Source organism: Papilio xuthus, unplaced genomic scaffold, assembly GCF_000836235.2.
Source record: "Papilio xuthus unplaced genomic scaffold, Pxut_1.1 DF826923.1, whole genome shotgun sequence".
Classification (NCBI taxonomy): domain Eukaryota; kingdom Metazoa; phylum Arthropoda; class Insecta; order Lepidoptera; family Papilionidae; genus Papilio; species Papilio xuthus.
The window spans coordinates 3,304,229-3,324,387 of record NW_013531726.1 but is presented as its reverse complement, the minus strand read 5'-3'; the positions used below and the strand labels follow the sequence as shown (position 1 = coordinate 3,324,387).

Genomic DNA, 20,159 nt, shown 5'->3' with positions numbered 1-20,159 from the left:
TTATGACGTATACGCTCAAGACAAACAACACTACGTTTATGCATACACTACAATCCCTTTAAATATTTTGTGTAGATATTAAATAATTTGACAGTCATTAAAGGTTTTGTACGAGTCTTTATTGAAGAGGAACAATGACGAACAAAGTCTTATCAAACTTTTCAATAAGGTATTTGTCTTGTTGCTATATTGCTTGATGCTCCTAGACTAAGCTTTTTACCGCTTACTGATTTTCTTTAGCATACACCAATACAGCTAGAATTGTCAACCGTAACCCGGACAGCCTCAGTGTACTCAGGATATTCAATACCGTTCACTTTGTGAAACTATGTGTAAAGGATCATTTCTTTTGATCACGCTGATGGCTCATGAGCGCGTGTGTGATAGATATCGGTATCGAGATATTGATTATTTATTATCTACCACATAGTAAACACCTGTATACATATTTATTAAAATAAGATGTCAGTTACTCCTTGTTTGGACTCTGGTCTCTGCCTTCACTCCACCTTTTGTTTGAATACAACAGAGCTTGTGGCAGACAATCACAGACTGTATGAGTATAAGACCTAATATTAAGGGTAGAAAATAGACTCATAAACTGATCGATAATAGATGGATATACTATCGCGAACTTTTATTTGGTAAATTTAAATAGCTACAATTAGTTCATACATCATTTTTATGTAGGTCTTATAGTTTAGGCTGCGTAAGCGAAGAAAGCTAAAAAGTCCTAAATTTTTGTCACGCATTTTCAATTTAAATTCGTAATCTACTAAACTTCTGATGAATAATACAAGTTTACTTGGGAAAATATATTTATGAAAGACAATGAAAAAATATTTTACGTATGACAGATGTACACCTTTTTTCATAAACTAAAACCAGACTAAAACCAGCCAGTGCACATGTCAGCAGATTACAAACTCCAACACGCCCCCTTTAATCTGCATTATCTACAAGCCCTAAACCTTTTACGCAAAATAAATGTTTCGATATTGGCAAAGCTTTAGTAAAGATGTCAGCTATCATTAAATCCGTTGACAGATGCCTTAAGGTTAAATATTTTTCTTTCACAATACTACGTACAAAGTGAAATTTAATATTAATATGTTTGCTTCTGTTATGAAATTTAGGATCTTCAGACAAACAAATCGCACCTCTATTGTCAACATGCATCACCACCTTAGCAAGCTCAACCAAACCTAATTCAGTTAATAAACTATTCAAATATATATTCTCTTTCATAGATTCTGCCAGGCTCACATATTCAGCTTCCGTCGGAGATGTAGCTACCGATTTCTGTTTCTGCGATTTCCAAGATATCGCGGCGTTGCCAAGTATAAACACATATCCAGAATAGGAACATCTATCAATCAAGCAATTGCCCCAATCTGCATCACTAAAACCATATAATGATTTTCCAGATTTCTTATAAAATAAAGAATGGTTTATAGTTTTCTTTAAATATCTCAGCACACGTTTTGCACATTTCCAGTGTAACTTACTCGGATTTTCCGTAAACTGAGCAAGTTTCGAGATCGTATGGCAAATATCTGGCCTAGTTCCAATACCTATATACATAAGGGAACCAATTAGTTCTCTGTACGGCCATGACTGTTGATACGTTGTCTCAACACTTTTTGAAAATTTCATGCCGACTTCAAGTGGCGTTGATACAGGATTGCAATATTCCATGTCGAATTTCTGCAAAACTTCTTTAATATATTTTCTTTGAGAAAGCTTTACACCATCCTGACATTTTTCAATTTCTAAGCCTAAACAATACTTTGCTTCTCCGAAATCTTTTAAGTCGAAATCTTTTGCTAACTCCCTTTTAAACTGTAGAATCCATTGCCTATCTTTACAGCTTATAAGAATATCATCCACATATATAGTCACTAGAAGTAATTGACCATCTTCATTTTTCTTATAATATAAACACGGTTCATTAAGTGTAGGTTTCATTCCCATTTTTTCTAATTTTTCATTTAAACGTATGTACCACTGTCGTCCGGATTGTTTTAATCCATACAATGACCTTTTCAGTATACATATATTACCACCGCCTTGTAGATCCTTCAACATCCTTTTTGCCCGCATCACAATATTTTCATCTATACTATCATTTTCTATAATATATTTTAAAGTTTTCTCTAAATATTCTGGAATCCTCATATAAATTTCCTCATCAAGCATTCCATTTAAGTACGCTGTGTTAATATCCATTTGATGAATTTCCATATCAAATTCTGCAGCAAGAGCACACAATAACCTTACAGTTTGAAGTCTAGCTACCGGAGCGTACGTTTGGAAATAATTTACTCCATATCGTTGGTTATAACCTTTGGCTACAAGTCTTGCCTTTTTCTTTTCAGTACCATCAATGTTCTGTTTCTTTGTTAAAACATAGCGACATCCTACAACATCACAGTTGTCGGGCTTCAAAATAATATCAAAAGTATTATTTTTAATCAAACTCTGAACCTCTGACGAAATAGCTTCCATCCAGCCTTCGCGTTCATCACCCGATAAAGCTTCATCTATAGATATTTCTATAGCTCCAGCAAAATGTTCATTTTCGTAAAGCCTCTCACTATCTTCTTGATTACATTGCGTTGTTGTATTTTCTGTCATCTCATTTTGATTAAGTTCTTGATTGGTTTTTCTAACATTATATAACTTCTTAGGCCTTCCACGTTGACCTCTTTGTATTTTCGGTCTTCCAGGCATTCTCTTTAATATTATCTGACTTGTTATATCCTCATTTGCTCCACCAGTTGCATTTTCACTTGCATCACCATTATCGTTATTATCATTTATGTTATTTTCATGTACTATTTCAATATCATCACATCTCGTATCTTTATTAAATACTACATCAATGATAGATTCATTATCTAATTTCTTCTCCTTTTCGATAATCTCATTTCTATCTACATTGCTGTCTTTACTTCCGCAAATTTCATTGATTTTGGTAATGTGATTCTCTTGAAATTTCACATCTCGTGCAATAATAACTTTATGTTCACCTGGTATCCATATTCGATATCCTTTAGAAGTTCGTGGATATCCTACCATTATGCCTTCTCGAGCACGCGCGACAAACTTATCTTTATTGGGCGTCTTGTCTAAGACAAAACATTTAGAACCAAAACATCGCATGTACTCAATGTTGGCTGGTTTTCCATACCACATGTTATACGGCGTATCTCCATTAAAAGTATTAGTCGGACAACGATTTCTAATATGACAGGCAGTTGCCACAGCATCAGCCCAAAAACCTTTAGACAGTCCCGAAGACAATAACATACATCTAGCCATCTCAGTAAGAGTACGATTCATACGTTCACTCACAGAGTTCATTTGAGGTGTATGTGCTACCGTCAAACGACGTTGGATTCCTTCGGTTCTTAGAAAATCATCGAATTCTTTGTTGCAGTATTCGCCACCGTTGTCAGACTGAAGAGCTTTAATTTTCATACCAGATTGTTTTTCAACAATCATTTTATACGATTTAAACGCGTCCAATACTTTACTTTTCTTACTAAGCAAGTACACTTCGCACCAACGTGTACTGTCATCTATAAAAGTGACAAAGTATTTTGCTCCACCTAGAGATTCGGTTCTCATTGGTCCAACCACGTCCGAATGGACAATCATTAATTTGGTGTTACATGGGCCTCTCGTCTTCAAGAACGGTAGTGTAGTCATTTTTCCCTTCGTACATGTTTCACAGTCATATAACACATTCATATCCTCTGTCTTAACATCAAATCCGTAAGTATTCAGTAATTTCACAAGATCTCGTGCATTCAAATGACCCATACGCTCATGCCACAAACGTATATCCACATTCATAGCAACTAATGCGTCGTTCATTCTATTCTTTACTTCTCTCAGTCTGTATAAGTTACCCACACGATCGGCTGTCATTTTGACAATTCCCTTGTTATCAGTGACATAAGCAACGTCACGTTTAAAAAGAACATTATGACCATTGTCAGTAATTTTGGCAACTGAAATTAAATTACTTCTTAGATTGGGAACGTACAAAGTATCGCGAAGCATAATTTTACGCTTGTCTTGATCATTTGAAGCTACGAAATAAATATCACCCTTACCTTTGACATCTGTCGACAGATTACTAGCTAAGTTCAATTTCGCATTATACGGCAAAACCCCTTTACCAAAAATTTCAGGATCTTTACAGAGATGAGATGTGCACCCACTATCTAAAATAAAAGAATTACATGTTGAATTTTTTGTTAAATCACTACAATTAAACATTTCATAATTGTCTCTTTCTTCAGTTACACATCCTAACTCATGACTTATTTTCTTTACTTTGCAATCACTCGCTTTGTGACCATAGTTGTGGCATTTGAAACATTTGTACTTGAATTTACCACCGGAATTAGATACATTATTGTCGTTCTTGAAAGACTTTTTTTCAGTATTGACGGTCTTGGTCTTGTAACACTTATTTTTCTGCCCATTTTTATTCGCATACATAGCTCCCTGTATTTCATTATTATTCTGTCGCCTCGAGCTATCCTCTTCCAAAATTTTTATCTTTAATATTTCTACCGCAGCTAAATCGTCGCGAGATTCCATAGCGCATCTAAAATTGTCGTAACTCGCTGGGAAACTATATAATAACAATATTGACAACAAATCCTTATGTATTTCGATTCCGATGTCATTGAGTTTGTCTACAGCGTCTACGAATTTAGAAATATGCTCACGCACATCCTCGCCCTCTTGCATGCGATGTAAAGTTAACTGCTTTAACAAAATTGCTTTACGAGCAGGTCCCTTTGATGCATATATAGACTCGAGTTTCAACCACACATCCCGTGCAGTCACGCACCCTCTTACGTGCTTTAACTCACTCGGACTAATTGATAAAATCAGATCTGCCTTCGCCTTTTCGTCTGCTGCTAACCATTCATCTGTCAATTTTTCACTTCCTGGTGTGGAACAAGGTCTTACAATTCTTCCACTAACGTATTGCCAACCTTCCGTTTTCGTTAACAATGCCTGTACTTGTATTTTCCACGTTTCATAATTATCTTTGTCCAGTAACTCTATTCGCACCGACTGTGCCATAATTATAAAAACGTTTTATATTTCTAGGTTTTGAGCTGGGCTGGGCCCATAACCTGATGAATAATACAAGTTTACTTGGGAAAATATATTTATGAAAGACAATGAAAAAATATTTTACGTATGACAGATGTACACCTTTTTTCATAAACTAAAACCAGACTAAAACCAGCCAGTGCACATGTCAGCAGATTACAAACTCCAACAACTTCTAGTCATTTAAAATTAATAAAAAGCAAAAACTTTCGATCAAAATATTTTTTTTTTAAATTGGAGCACCAGGGGCGGAGTTACGAGGTATCAACACATATTAAAAAAAAACATACAGACGTATTGAGAACCTACTCCTTTTTTGAAGTCGGTTAAAATATTTATTAACAAATATTTATTTAAACTTTAAGCTCACATGGTAGAATTTACAAAACGACCGAGACGGACGAGACAAGTCGAGATTCCTAATTACAATAATAATTAAGTTTTATAATAGTTTTAGAAACAGGGCCCGTATCGCGGTGGTAAACCGGGTTCTTGATTCGGTTTGCGGAGTGTCGGTGCAGGGGCGAGGCAAGGGTTGGATGCGAAGGGTTGCCTCGCCGGTGCCGCAGAGGGTCCGAAGCAAGGTGATAGAGGGTGTTGCCTAGGTCCGAAACAGGGGTTAGGTCTTGAAGGGAAGCCACCGGATTGTACTGGGGCACCTGGTAAGCGAGGATCCATATTAGGGCGCTGCATTCTGTAAATAAGAAAGTTTCATATTAATTTTACTACTGTCAACCAGTTCTGGGAGTAATAATGTTTATAATCCAATAACACCAATTCTGAGTGGCCTAAGTTCATAATTCAACAAAATTAAGAAGATTGCTATTTCTACTGCCCGTGGACTGTGATGTCTATTTGCGTCTTTGTCCATCAAAACACATCCTTTTGAGTTTAAATAAAATTAATTTTGTCAATACTTACATAATTTAATTGATAAATGGTATTATCACTTGAAAATAATTAAACACATTAATTTAATTGAAAATATGAGCGATGATTTCGTGTTCGTGTATTTATACTTTCATCTTATCTGATCTAAACATAATCTGATTGAGTGTTTCCTTTAGGGTAATGGTAAATTGAAATAAAAAAGATTTGCAATAGAGATAAAATTAAAAATGCCTAAAAATAAATCAAAGCATAAGGTATTATCTCAACGCGTCATTCAAATATCAAATTCCTCACGTAACTCGATAAATACCACAACATTGAAATGCGAAACAAACTTAAAAAAATATTTTTTACCTTACTGACAAATTAGCTAAACATTTGAAACAAATAAGCTATTGTAGTAGGTATTAGATAGTAGGCATGTAAAAGGTAATATTAGAAACACGCCAGTAATCTTGTTTTTATGAGTTTTATTCTAGAGTGCTAGACCGGCAATTGTTTATATAAAATATTAAAATAAGCTACTGATCGAAATGTTGTACACTATTATTAAGAAGAAAGCCTACTGTATACAGTCTATGTCAAAGAGGATGCTCCTATTAATAAATCTCACTATATATTATACATAAATGCAAATGTTTTGGTGTATGGATTATTAGAAATTATCTCCAGAACGGCTGTCTGGATGTCGCTGAAATTTGGCATATATGTAGAACACAATCTGAAGGAACACATAGGCTACTAACTTTTTGTTTTGTATTTCGTGCGGAGGGAGTCGCAGGCGACAACTAGTATAACGTAATTTTTATACTTTTGTCGCCATACTATTGGAGAGAGAATTTTAAGAAATATTGCCTGCAAAAGAAATGATTAATATACAGATACTTAATTTAAAATCAAAACGCTTATAATTAAATAGCAATCGAGTATTTTAATTGGCAAGCGATTATTGATAATTGCAATAATCCTTATTTGTGTCGATATAGATCTTAATACTGATACTGGAAGTGTTAATTATACCTAAAATAATAGATATTATAGTATATTCAACCAAGAATTAGAACAAAAGCAATTGTAAATTTTTATAGAGTAAGGTGGCAAACGAGTAAGCGGTCACCTGAATTCGCCAAAATAGCTAAGCAACCACTGCTCATAGACATCCTCAATTGCATATGCGTTGCCTACCTTTCAACGGAGGAGGACACGCATAGAAAGAGTACGTTTCCTCTTCATATGCGTCTCCCTCCGTCATATCCACTTCCCCGTCCCATCCGTACCTTATAAAAAATGAGTAGGATAGAAAAGGGTCCAATAAATAGTCCTTCGGCACGCACACTCGTCAGTAGAATGGTGAAATTGCTTTGTCTTCACGGCTGTCGTCTGTGCGGTCGTGGTATTTCACTGGGCGAGCTGGCCCATTAGTGGAACTGATGTTATTGTTGGTAGCGTCTACCACTTGCGTTACATGGTTACATTTTTTTATTATATCCCGGTCTTTTTACGAGTATGATGTATGATGCCATAAGTTTTTTTTAAATATCATAAATTTATTTCTACACCTGTCGCAAAAACGAATTATTGATTTGTTAAAGTTATCGTATGCATTTTAATGAAAAAATCTGATGACCTTATATGATAAATTATAACTTAATTACTTTAGGAGTGTTTGCGATACAAAATATTGATTGGTCTCGATGATCCACGTGTAAGTGTTTTGTTGCTAAGAAAAGTGTAAATGAAATGTTATAAAATACGTTATTGTCTTGCTTAACACAACGATGTTGCTGTTGTATTAGACATTATATATGTGGCGTGCCTCCACTCATTTATTGTTTTAAATATAATGTTAGTAGGTTAGTAGGTAATAAACATACATACACTTGTATTATGGTTAATGGTAAATATCATTGGTTTTCCAAATATCATAAATGTCAATTCAGATTTGATCGATTACATTTGTCAGACGGAAGCAGAAAATGCAACAAAACACTTTAAAATGAAAAATGTGCATATAAAAGTGAAAAGTTGCAAAACAAAAGTGTCGTTAGATAGCTTATCATTCATATCAATATCGGATCCTGACTGTTTTTTTGCTATTTTATTTTTCCAGTTCAAAGTTGTAATGTATTATTTTCAATAGAATGCGTTATAAATCGATCGGAAACTTTTATACCATGAATAAAAAACGTCTTTTATAAAAATAGATTTGATATAATTCGATACAAATTATTTACACCTTATTAATAACAGTCTCATCTCCAACTAGTTGTGTTCCGTTTGGTTCTTCTTTAGGAGGAGATTCATCCTTTTCTTTAACTGACTTATCTGTTGGTAGAGAAGCATTCTTTTCAATTTGAGCGATGTCTTTGGTAGTTTTAATACCCAATCTTCTTGTAAGTGAATACGAAAGCATTTGGAAAACAGCGAGTATGATGCCGGGAGCTAGCCACGCGTCTGGTCTTGTTGACACCGTTTTTGTGTAGAGCAATGAATACAGAGGTGACGAAAATGTTTGTGTTGCAGATTCTAATGCACCCAATACGCTGTATATTTTACCTGAAAAAAATATGAACAATATATTACCTAATACCGTACTTAGAACCATATGGTGACTAAACTCCTAAGTATAAGTCTATACTAAGTCTGACTATTAAACTACTCTTAGTGCAGTACTGAGTCACTGAAATCTTTGCAGCATTAGTTAGATATAAAGCCGTTGATTCACATTAATCTTAAAGTAAATAAATTGACTCATTCATTATGTCATCTGCGCCGAAAATTGCAGTATAGTTAATTTATTTGTTGTGTAAGGTCGTGCAAAAATTAAAATAGTAAAATTAACATATAGGGGGTTTGTTAGTATTTCAAATTTGAATCGTTTTAAGTTAATATGATTATTTTAATCAAGGTAAGTAATGATAATTTTTTTGTATTTTGTCATACGCATTACTAATAAACAGATCTTTGGTATTGCGCCTGAGACACTAGAATATACTTGTAGGTATTTACTTTTTAATTGTCAATGATATATCATGTAAGTTTTAGAATAATTTTCTCGATATTTGCTAAATAAATAAGCAAATAAACTAGTAATTATACCGTCTTCATAATATCTTCCATGTTATTTACGTTAACGTAATTCACATAAAAAAATTCAATACCTTGTTCAGTGGGTAGAATCTGTCTGTTGAGTATTGGTCGCTGTACGACTTGAGAGCCTTGCGCTATGATACCGATTAGAGGAACTGTAACAAACGAAAACATCTTGATATTACAAAACGGTTACTACAAAAAGGTTATTGCAAAATTGGTTACTGCAGAAAAGTTATTTTTTTAATACAATGTTAACTAAACTAAGCTAAGCTAACTAACTAAGCTCTATGCTTGTACAATGCATACACACATGCTTGTAAGAATAGTCGAATGGGATGGGAATAGAGATTCGAACTCTTGATCACGTGATTGGAAATCTGTACCCTTAACCATTAGCTATTGGCGCTTCAAATTCAATTCAAAGTGGATTAAAGTATAGCTCAGTATTAGCTTTGTTTATGCTGCTTCAAATGCAACTTTAACCACAGTCCTCATGGACCGAGTCAAAAGTGATGCTAGGAAAAGTAAGTAAGTGTGTAAGTATACTCACGTAAAAATACAACTAGTGTAGTAGAAGCGGCCACAAGTCCAGAGGTGGCTAGCATGTAAGACATGCAACTGAGTACGCCCACCACTTCATCTGATAGTCGCAGTCGTCGCTTTAGTACCGTTAGAATTAACAGTGTACCTGAAATATAATCAGTATTGGTTTAGTACGTTTATAAAATGATATTAACATGATTATCATTTGCATCCGTTTTACCGGTTTCGGCAGAATGAAACGAGAGATTCGAAAAATTATAAGTACATTTCCTAGTCCAAGGAAAAGGACCTGCTGACAATATCATACTTGAAAATTATTGGATACTTTTTAAATAAAAGATTAATTACTTGAAAAAAGTCATAGACTAACTAACCAAGAAAGCTGATAATGTTTCTGTAGGCGAGGAAAGATCCGAACATGACGTCGTCCCAATGAAACTTGTATCTGTAGAACATGTAGGCCAGGAGCACCTCCGCTGTGAAATAAAACAAGAACCATTAGGACATCTGCACTTGAAGAACGAAAGCATGTAGCAAAAACAATAATATTATTTTAGCCTTGTAGCGTTTACTGTGGGTTAGAACTGACGTAATACTTGTATTTAAACATATTTGGTTTCGTTATTTTTTTTCAAAGAGAATAGGATATATGTGATACAATTTGGGAACTGGAAATCCAAAGTGACTGTTAGTTTAAATGCTAATATAATCTAAACTTGTAGTTTTAAAGTACTATTAAAAGGTTTATAAATTCTAAGTACATTTCTTGCTTTTCAAGCACTTTATCTATAAAATATTCCTTAGAGAGAATTTTCATTTCTTTGAACTGCCGTACGAGCAGCTAGTTTGACCTAAATCCAGTGTAATGGAAAGCGGAAAACGGTACGCGATCTGACCGACCCAGATTAATTCTTTCTGATTAATTTTGCTTTGCTTTTACGGGAACTGTAGTTAAATATACATATTTAATGCACTTTTAAAAGTGAAAGTAAATTATGTAAGAGATGTATTACCATAAGCATCATAATTTATGTAAAGTTTAGTTCATAAAAGTATTCTCGTCTTTCATAAATTAATTAATTTTTGCTAATAAATTTAAATGCAATCGGAAACGCATTGTTATTATATGCACGAAAACAAGCTAAAGTAGTAGGTATCACACATTTAAAATGACTTTTGACCTAAAAAGAATGAATAGAGTTTGTTTGCTACAGTACTGTATTCGTTCATTAACCGGAATACTATCCCTTTGTGAGCAAAACTTTAGCAGTAAACAAGATTCATATCTTATACTTGTATCACAATTTAACAATAGCAAAACAAATGAATGAAACTTATTTATTACTTAGTGAATGTCCTTTGTTTAATATTTTTGTTCTTCGGTTTTATACCATCATCAGATTTCCATCAAAATTTCATCTTAAATTAACTGATGAATGTAAATGGCCCCTTTACGTGTCCGTCAACAGCGAGCCTTATATCAGAAAGTGTATTAACAGATGGGCTGGAGAATCAGTACTTAGTTGTCTGGTCTGTCACAGTACAATCGGTGAGGTATGAGTGAATGAAAGGCAGTTTACCAGAGAGCAGCATTCGATCTCCGAGGGCAACAATCAGCATGAGCAGTATGATGGTCCTCTTGTAGCCGTCGCGCCGTCGCACGAGACATTGGAACGCATTGAGTGGCAGCCGCCAGTTGAACACCGACACTTTGTTGTCGTTATTCACATTTACATCTTTTATAACTACTATCACATACACCAATGATGCAAACTGAAAATGAAAAAGCATTCATTGTAATAGATTTGTAATGCAGTATTTAAATACTTAAGTTAAATGAACATAAATTAAATATGACAAATTAATATTTAGTAATATTCCGTAAGTGATACTCAATATTAAAATAAACATAAGCATAATATTTTTTTACCTGGGAATTATTCCTAAGTATTATGTATAACAAAGGAGGTATGATATAAGCAAAAATACATTTTTCAGTTTGACGGATAATTCAAAGTAATATCGTTATTTCTAAACAACCTTGGCAACATAAAAGGAAGTTAGTACACTAGGTACAAGCAAATTAAATTTATTGAGGAAATCTGCAATTCTTATTTACTAGCAATACTGAAAACCAATACCAGTGTCTACGCTGGCCTTCTTATGAATGTAGATTAAAGATACGGTTTAGTATTATATTAAATTTCGTTATGTATATGTATAGGCCTAATCACCCTTAACTTAGGGTAGGCTCCGAGCCCCTCGGTGAGGACGTATAGTGAGCTGATGATGATGATGATATGTATAGTCAGAATGATTTGAAAAACAAAGCTCGGAAAATTTTACGAATGAAACACTATACTTAACATCAGAAAATAACGAAAATCTTGTATAAAAATCTAAGATAAAGTAGTATGATCTAAGTACAACTTAGTCATAGCTTGTTTAATATTTTCTTTAGAGATCAACCAAACAAGTATCGGCCTCGATGGCTTGATCCGGATTATTTCAAACAACAAGCTCTTACATTATATAAATAAAGATAACATCTTAACCCAAGATATACATACATACATAAGATGTAATGTGTGAATGGCAGATGTCTTATTAAAATATGTCTTTGCCTAACATGAAATAAAATGCTTGTTTGATGCTTCGGCCAATTGAAAATATGCATATTTGTGGTCGTAGAAAATATTAGTAAGCGTAGTAGCTTACCTGCAGTAACAGTACAAGTGGGAAGACGCCATAGAAGCCTAGCTGACGGTAAAGTAAGGGGCCACATACAGCGCCCAGCACGTGCGCGATCTGTATGGCCGCACGGTGGCTGCCCATCGTCCGTGTTACGTCACGCCCGCTCGCGTGACATATCTGAAACAGTACCAGTCATCACGTTATAACGAACATAATATATCGAATCGCGTACAGAGCTAAAAAGAGGTCATCGGAGTCAAATTAAAAGGGCCACCTTTTTCGCTTTTTCTTGGTAAATTAAAAAAGTACAAGATGTATAAGATGATTAAAACTACATGAACAAAATGTTACACCGAAAATAATTGCCGTACATCCTTTGAAATGATTCTTTTCTTTTAATGTGATCCTACTAACATGTCGGTGCTAAAACTAATACATCGCTAGTGTTATTTTTTATTTATGCAACAATGGAACGTTCTACTTCACGAGACCAAGTACTTTTCAATTCACATCGACAAAAAGTTGTCATTTTACTAAAATATAGGACACTTTGAATGTCCGGGTAGTTGTAAAATTTTACTTTTATTTTGGATCAGATTTTTTGCCAAACAGATAGTGTAGCATCAATACTTTTAATCAAATATTAAATTATAAATGATACAAAGCAGTTTATATCATTGTATGATCGAGAGGCGAATGCGATACGGACATCGATTAATTGCTTTTATCTAAGTCGCTAGTAACGTAAGAGATTAGGTGCGTAAAACTGAAACATTTCCTTATATCGCGGTTTTCGGTTATGCGTTACCTTTTCATTCCATGTGATGAAAATGTCTACGCATATCCGCCCTTGGGGGGTCAAGAGCGGATTATGTCATGACTCGCATGGACTAAAAACGTCATCGTCTTCCTCACGCGCTTGTTGGGCAATAATTGAAACGTTTGATAACCACTTGTAAAGACCAATATTTGTCAAAAATTGTTGCTTGTCTTTTGGCTACAATTTTTATTTTAGTTTTCTCCAGGTTTTTGGACAAACCGCCTTGATTGCGGTAATGTTTTGGAAATTTGGGAGTACATATACTAAGTACATGTAGGTTATTGAGGGCACTGTCATTGAATCGCAAAATCACGATATGCACAATTGACTGAACATTGGTCATGTGTAGTATATGTTTATGGACTTACATTATCTGTTATATCACATACGTGTGCAAAGTCGGATATATTGAGCGGAAATTCTATATTACGATATGAAACACTTTTGCTTTCTTTAAAGTTTATCGATAGATTTCACCGTTTCATTTTTCGTGACTCAGCGATCTTGTAGCCAAGGAGAGTCCTAACTCTTATGAAGATAGTTCATCGTTCGCTTCCCAGATACGATACTTTTTGTTAGTGGTACAGAACTTAAGATTATTATTTTGGTCACTAAGCGAGGAAGAACTTTTATTAGTCCACAATGCAACTTGCATTTTTAGTCTATTTTTCAGATTTTGTATTAATTAAATCCTGCTAATAAACTACAAAATATTGCATTTAAGGCAAATACAGAAAAAAAAACTTAATAAGTTTGTATATTCGAGGAAGTTTGTAAGTAGAGCAAGTGAGAGGAGAAAGAAGCAAGGAAGAAACACATGTCTATACTTACATCACCAACATGACTAAATGAAGCAGCCAAAAGTAATCCAAAGTTGCCGCCTAACGACATCGGAATTTGCACGACGTACAGCACTTGCACCGTCGAAGCACCAGGAAAGGTCAGCATGAGAAGAACTCCAGTCGTCATGACACACATTCCCACCAGAGGCATGATGAGTAACGGCTTCCGTCTACCACTACAGTCACTCCATGGTCCCACAAATAATAGGACAATAGTCGAAAGAAGACAACCCACGAAACTTCGACTAATATTTACACCAGAGACCACCATTTGACTGGCTGCCTGGAAGCAATAAAATCAAATAAGTAGGTACTTGAAAATGTGAGTGTAAGGTACATGAACATTTTGAGAATTTTAACTCTCTTTATTAATTCTTGAGCGACAAAAAATTAATGTTTTGTACGAATAGTCATTAATAATGTTAAGTAAGTCGGTGACTTTTCGAGTTCTTGAATTATTTCTTACCTCAGCAGTTCTAAATTCTTCACCTACACCTCTATCGCATACATCTAACGAGTATCCTAAGTCGACAGTGCAAGCTGTCCTTAAATAGAAGTTCTGCAAAGAAGTCTGTCCTAGATTTATGGCCATCATCGCACCAGCCAGAGCTGGCTCCAGTATAATGCTCCATTTCTGTGGTGATTCAGCACTAACAGCTTGTGTATTGTTACTAATATCTTTATTCGAGTCTGTGTTAGGTCTGAAATAAGATAACAATCATTTAATAAACTAAAATGCTTAATATGCATGAGGAATATACGATCTTTTTTCAATATACACGGAATACAATTTAAAAATCGAATTCTGTATTCTAATATAACAGTTACATTTTCAACTAAAGGCTATTAACATCTACAAGCAGTTATAATTATAATTTATTTAATAAATTATTTGGCAGCAACCTCGGAAAAGGAATTAGTATAGGTTTAAAGGGGGAACGCAGCCAGTATCTTGGGACTCCTTTTAATAATATATTTTAGTTAATTATTCGTTTATAATATTTTAGTATGTAAAGTGTTAACATATATGCAATATATCAATTACAAAAAGTACGTTATTAAAATGCAATTTTTAATGAAGAATGATACAGGATTCGATCCTCTAACAAAGCACAAAGCCATGTCATAGTATTATTTACATTACAACGGTTAATACAAGTAATAGGTACAAACCTTAATTTCTCTAATTCGTGAATATCGACCGTACCTTCAGTCATAGTGGAATATTTATTAATAAAAGTTTAATAGACGTTATTGCATTATTATTATATAGAGGCACACACTATAACAGACACAATTTTCACAGCACATTTGATATCGAGCACAGGCGTGCAGTCAGCAACGAGTTGCTCCTACTAATGTGGATGTAAAGATAAGATAGCGTCGTGTTTGCTCTTCAAATATTGAAAACAATATCATTTTCTAAAGGAATATTTAATCCAAACACATAAAGTTACAATTGTGAACAATACAGTGAGGATGAAGCTTGCAATAAAATTTGAATCACGAACAATTTGACACGATCAATTTGATTTGATTACATCAATTGGCAATGCAATACATATGTAGTATGTAACAGTCATATCGTGTTACCGATCTTTGCTAGTTAGTAACAACTGTATGGCTATGTTCAATCTCTTTGTTTATTTTTTTAATTAGTACTAGTGGAAGCCATTTCAAAATGAAACGTTTGAAGGGAGAAGATCCTCACGAAAGAGTCTGATTTAAAATGTTTTTCTTTGCAATACAGTAAAGTGTAGGTACTTAGATTTAATAAGTAATATTTTTTATAATATATAGGTTTTGTTTATTATCAATAATTATAATTTAAAATCCTACCTGTATAGATAAAAAGGCATATTAAGGTCATGTTTGTATTTATTTTTATTATATTTATATGTCCTTTAGACTGGTAAGTTCCCTTTATATTAGATTATATATCGGATCGATTATAAACGTTATCTTTTGCTAGTAATGACTGCAAGTGAGAACGTGATACACATCACACTCGCCACAGCGCCTACTACCGAGCCAGTCGACAAATATTTAGTCTATGATAATTATATAATTAATTTGCTCACCAAATATATTTACTTTCTCCCTGATAAAAGATTACAATTCTTAATAAATATGTTTATAAATATTTGTGTCTCGTGTGAAGTATTTTATTCGTGTTTACATTACAGAGAACATGTTCAAAAGATTACCTCGTCTTATAACAATATGTTAGTACACATATTGTGGTTGTGGAAACCTAGCTTAATAATTTTAAGGTTTAGAATTAGTCTTGCATCATAAGTGACTCATCACTCTATAGTAAGTGCATTGACTTTGTGTTTTTAAAACGCAACTTCTGTTTCCATTTTACAAACTCATATCCATCATCATATCCATTTTACATGAGTAACATTTAGTTCTTGACAGTTATATCTAAATGTCAATTTTTAAATATAATAATAATTTTTATGACACTTACTATTTACTAAAATTCACGTATTTCAAATTAAAAACGTGATTAAAATCGAAAAAAAACCTTCAAAAGTTAATAAGAGGACCGAACTCTACCCGGTGTTTTTAATTTTTGGTTTATCCTTTGTAAGATTTATAAAATTAAATCAAGTTATAAATGTATCTGTTAAATAAGTTTACTTATAATATTATTTATTCCATTCTGCTTTTTTTATTTAGAAATATATACTCTTCAAAATACTACAAAAATTTGTCAATTGACTTCAACTCAAAGCGTATTCAAAACCTATTGGTATTCAGAATCATTCGTGACAATTTCTGCATCTAAAGGACATTGCACTTGAGATATCGTAAAAAATCTATCATAAAAAGTCATTTAAAACTTTTTGTAGTTGAATGATGCCATTATCAGCGTAAATTAGATGAAATTAAACGTTAGTTTAGTTAGAAGTTGGAAACATTGCTGAGGCGAGTTTGTTGTTAATAACTGTGATTTTGAAATCGCGAAATAATTATATGATGTTTTATAAAAAACTACATCTATTTATTTATTATTAAATTCAATTTTATTAAATTCAAATTAAACTCAACTTAAACACGCGACTCTATATTCTAATAATATACACACGTTACAGAACCAGAATACGAGTATAATGAGAGTGCACATTCATCATACGACATTATTACAATTTCCGTGAATAATTGTTGTGTTCAGTTGTCAATATAACAAAGCGGTAATAGGTAAGGAACTAGTGATGTATATGGAGCATTCAATCGCAGTCAACGAACGACATTGTAGTTTTGTCAGCGGTGTCTCAGCGTGCTATATACTCGCTTGCACCTTTATATCGTTTTCACGGCCGGCGCCGCGACTGAGCTCTAAAATAAAACAGTTGAGGATCTTGTTTGGCGGTCGGTACGCGCGAATCGGTACGCTTCCATTACGTGATCAAGTAATTATTACGAATTGATCTTAATTCCGTGTGTCTTAATTATCTTTAGTCCCAAACTGACTCTTTTTGTTTTTTTAATTGGCTAGTGTGGTGAATGTTCCATTTTTAAATTTGAATTGACGCGTGTTACGAATATTCATATGTTTTGATATTAAAAAATTAACTATTTTCTTCATTGGTTAATATGATTTTAAGTTTGCTAGGAATTTATACCAAGGTTTGATTGTTGTATTTACTGGATACAACATGTAGGTTAAACTCAATTAACAATTGCTCATTCGTATTAATTATTGCTATCAGTTTGTACAAAACGAGTTTTCGTCTGCCAGTTTTTAGACGCAGTTAGGTTTTCGTAAACTAATCTCTATTACTATGCGACTACGGAAGATTTTCGCGGAAATTACCTGAATGAATTTCAAAGTCTTTCAGCACGTTCTTAATTCAGTCGACTGGAAATATTTGATGTTATAGTCTGTGTTCAAAGTTTATTAATAGAAAATATTGAAAGTGAAATTGTTGTGTTTTTGTTTGTGTTTCTATGTTATAGTGTTTTGGAATTGTGACATACAAAAGTAAGTTTTCAAAACTGATAAAATTTTAAATCAAACTTATTATTTTTATCATTTAACTCTATTGTTGAAAAGTAATACGTATAGACAACATAATTAATTAAATCTACTTCTTTACTACGAACTGTTTTCCCGCAAAAATATTTGCTTCATAACTTTAAATATTTCATAAACGTAATCAAAATGTCACGAAGTAACCATCTTTGTTATACTGAATATGCTTTTTATAATCTATACCTAAATCAAAATTTACATACGTATACCAACTCCTTTGAGTTATACGTCAAAGTGTATGCTTGTGCGTCGTGCTTGCGCTGCCAAGCATTACCATTGAATGCCTGCTCCTTATGGGGCAAGTTACCGGCCTTGTAGATTGTACTCGTATGCCGCGCTCCAATTGATATGTTGTTGTTTGTCACTGTTTTTATACAATAACGAAATTAATATAAAATTATCCTATAATACAATTGAAAAATACAAAAAAAAATAATTTGATTTTACTTAAAGTATCTCTCTCAAAATGTTTTTTCGTTCAATTTTTTTTATTTAGTATATGTATAGGCTATACTACTGTACGCAATATTCGTACAAATTAGAATATTCTGAATATCTTTGAGACATTATGGACCTTCATCATAAGCATCTTATTATTTAGGCCAAGACTTAATTGGACTCCATTCAAAGGTTGAATGAAAATTCCCGGCAAAGCTTTCTGAAGATATGCTCGTGACAAGTTATAAAAATATGACTTTTTCGCTTAGCATACAAATTTTAAATCTACGAGTTTTAGCTACATACTGTAATTTACTACTTAAGTATGATGATATATATAATAACTATTCCTTTATCTACAAAAGCTTCCATTCATAAGCTCATTTCAACTCAAAATAGAAGCTTATATTTCCGCTTAAATAAAGATCTTTTCACAAGAGCGTGAGCTAGTTGTTCCGGCCTAACCGACCGTCACTGATATGACGTCACTCTATCGATCCCTCCTTCTTCCCACCCCCCTGCACTGTCAATGTGCTTAGAGTAGGACATGGGCACTGACCTGCGCGCGCAACATATCCAAAAAATATTACCATATGCCTTTGCTTTTAGAAAATATACATTAATTCGAAATATTTTAATTGGAAAACCATTGAACATTTTAATATCTAATTAAAGAATAAATTGATGTTGGAAATTAATTTATTTTTCTATGTGGCAATACTCATATTTACTATGGGAAATGTAAGAAGTTTAGTAATGTTCTATGGTGGAAAATTAAAGCGCATGCGTGAAAAACATGGCGTCACGGTAAGGCTACGGCCATAATGCGGGGACGAACAGAGTCGGATTATAGATTTGGATAGTAGGAAATAATTTTTACGTAATTTTCGCTTCAGGTTAAATTCTCCTTAAGTTATTCTAATTTTAATGTTATGTTTTTCTTAGACAACACATGTTTTAGATATTTTGATGATTCTCTTAGAATATATTGTGAAATAACTGCGTTATATTTTTATTTGGATTGGATGCCTTAAGTAACAAAAATTATAAATAAATTTGATTTTTAATGATAGTTTTAAAAAGTTTTAAGTGTAATTTCTACTTTTTCTAATTTAGAACATTGTGAGTGCGTCCCTGATCGGTATTTGCATTCGGCCATAGTCGGCGACGGTCGTGCACTTTTCGCGGCCCGTCTTCAACCCTCGCCGTGATGCCTTCACGGCGAACCAAAAAATCTTTAAAATTAACAATCACATAAACCGAAAGAAAACCAAAAATATTTTAAGTGTAAACGATGACTGTTTCATTCTCTAAGTTATTTATAATAAGTGTAATGTTATACAGTTCTGTTCGTTTTATTTAGTGTATGTGATAGTAATTTGTAGTGATCTGTAGTAATTTTGGTGTTTTTTGCGTAAGCAGCTAAAAATTCAGGTAATATAGTGTTAGATTATATTTATTACAATGTAATATAATGTAAAAAATAGTATCAAAGAAAGTACCATCTTTTAGGTTAATCCATTACTTTAAGAATGTATGAATTTGTAATTTTAAAGCTTATTACTATAGTGGTACGAGTTATTCGTGTTTTGCGGTACCACTAGGTTCCGTCAGCATTATTGATTACTCAAGATCGCAATTCTGTTGA

At 33.4% G+C, this 20,159-nt stretch overlaps 2 protein-coding genes and 1 long non-coding RNA gene across 3 annotated transcripts in view; 1 reads left to right on the top strand and 2 right to left on the bottom strand.

Moving 5' to 3' along the window:
* Positions 1-5,443: 5,443 nt before the first annotated feature.
* LOC106122442 (uncharacterized) lies at positions 5,444-6,106 on the bottom strand. The gene is made up of 2 exons (XR_001228101.1): positions 6,067-6,106; positions 5,444-5,839 (listed from the first exon to the last, which is right to left on the bottom strand). It is a non-coding gene; the product is annotated as an uncharacterized LOC106122442 (long non-coding RNA).
* Positions 6,107-8,226: 2,120 nt separating this feature from the next.
* Positions 8,227-15,402, bottom strand: LOC106122372 (proton-coupled folate transporter). Its single transcript, XM_013318314.1, has 9 exons — positions 15,202-15,402; positions 14,495-14,729; positions 14,018-14,311; positions 12,391-12,543; positions 11,253-11,445; positions 10,047-10,148; positions 9,680-9,817; positions 9,198-9,281; positions 8,227-8,592 (listed from the first exon to the last, which is right to left on the bottom strand). Exons 1-9 carry the CDS (start codon positions 15,243-15,245, stop codon positions 8,267-8,269), a joined length of 1,569 nt encoding a protein of 522 aa, XP_013173768.1. The 5' UTR covers positions 15,246-15,402; the 3' UTR covers positions 8,227-8,266.
* A 4,268-nt stretch (positions 15,403-19,670) lies between these two features.
* LOC106122468 (uncharacterized) overlaps positions 19,671-20,159 on the top strand; it is a 65,437-nt gene continuing 64,948 nt past the window's right edge. The window contains exon 1 of the mRNA XM_013318437.1: positions 19,671-19,945. The gene's annotated coding sequence lies outside the window, so the exon portion shown is untranslated. The remainder of the gene's footprint in view (positions 19,946-20,159) is intronic.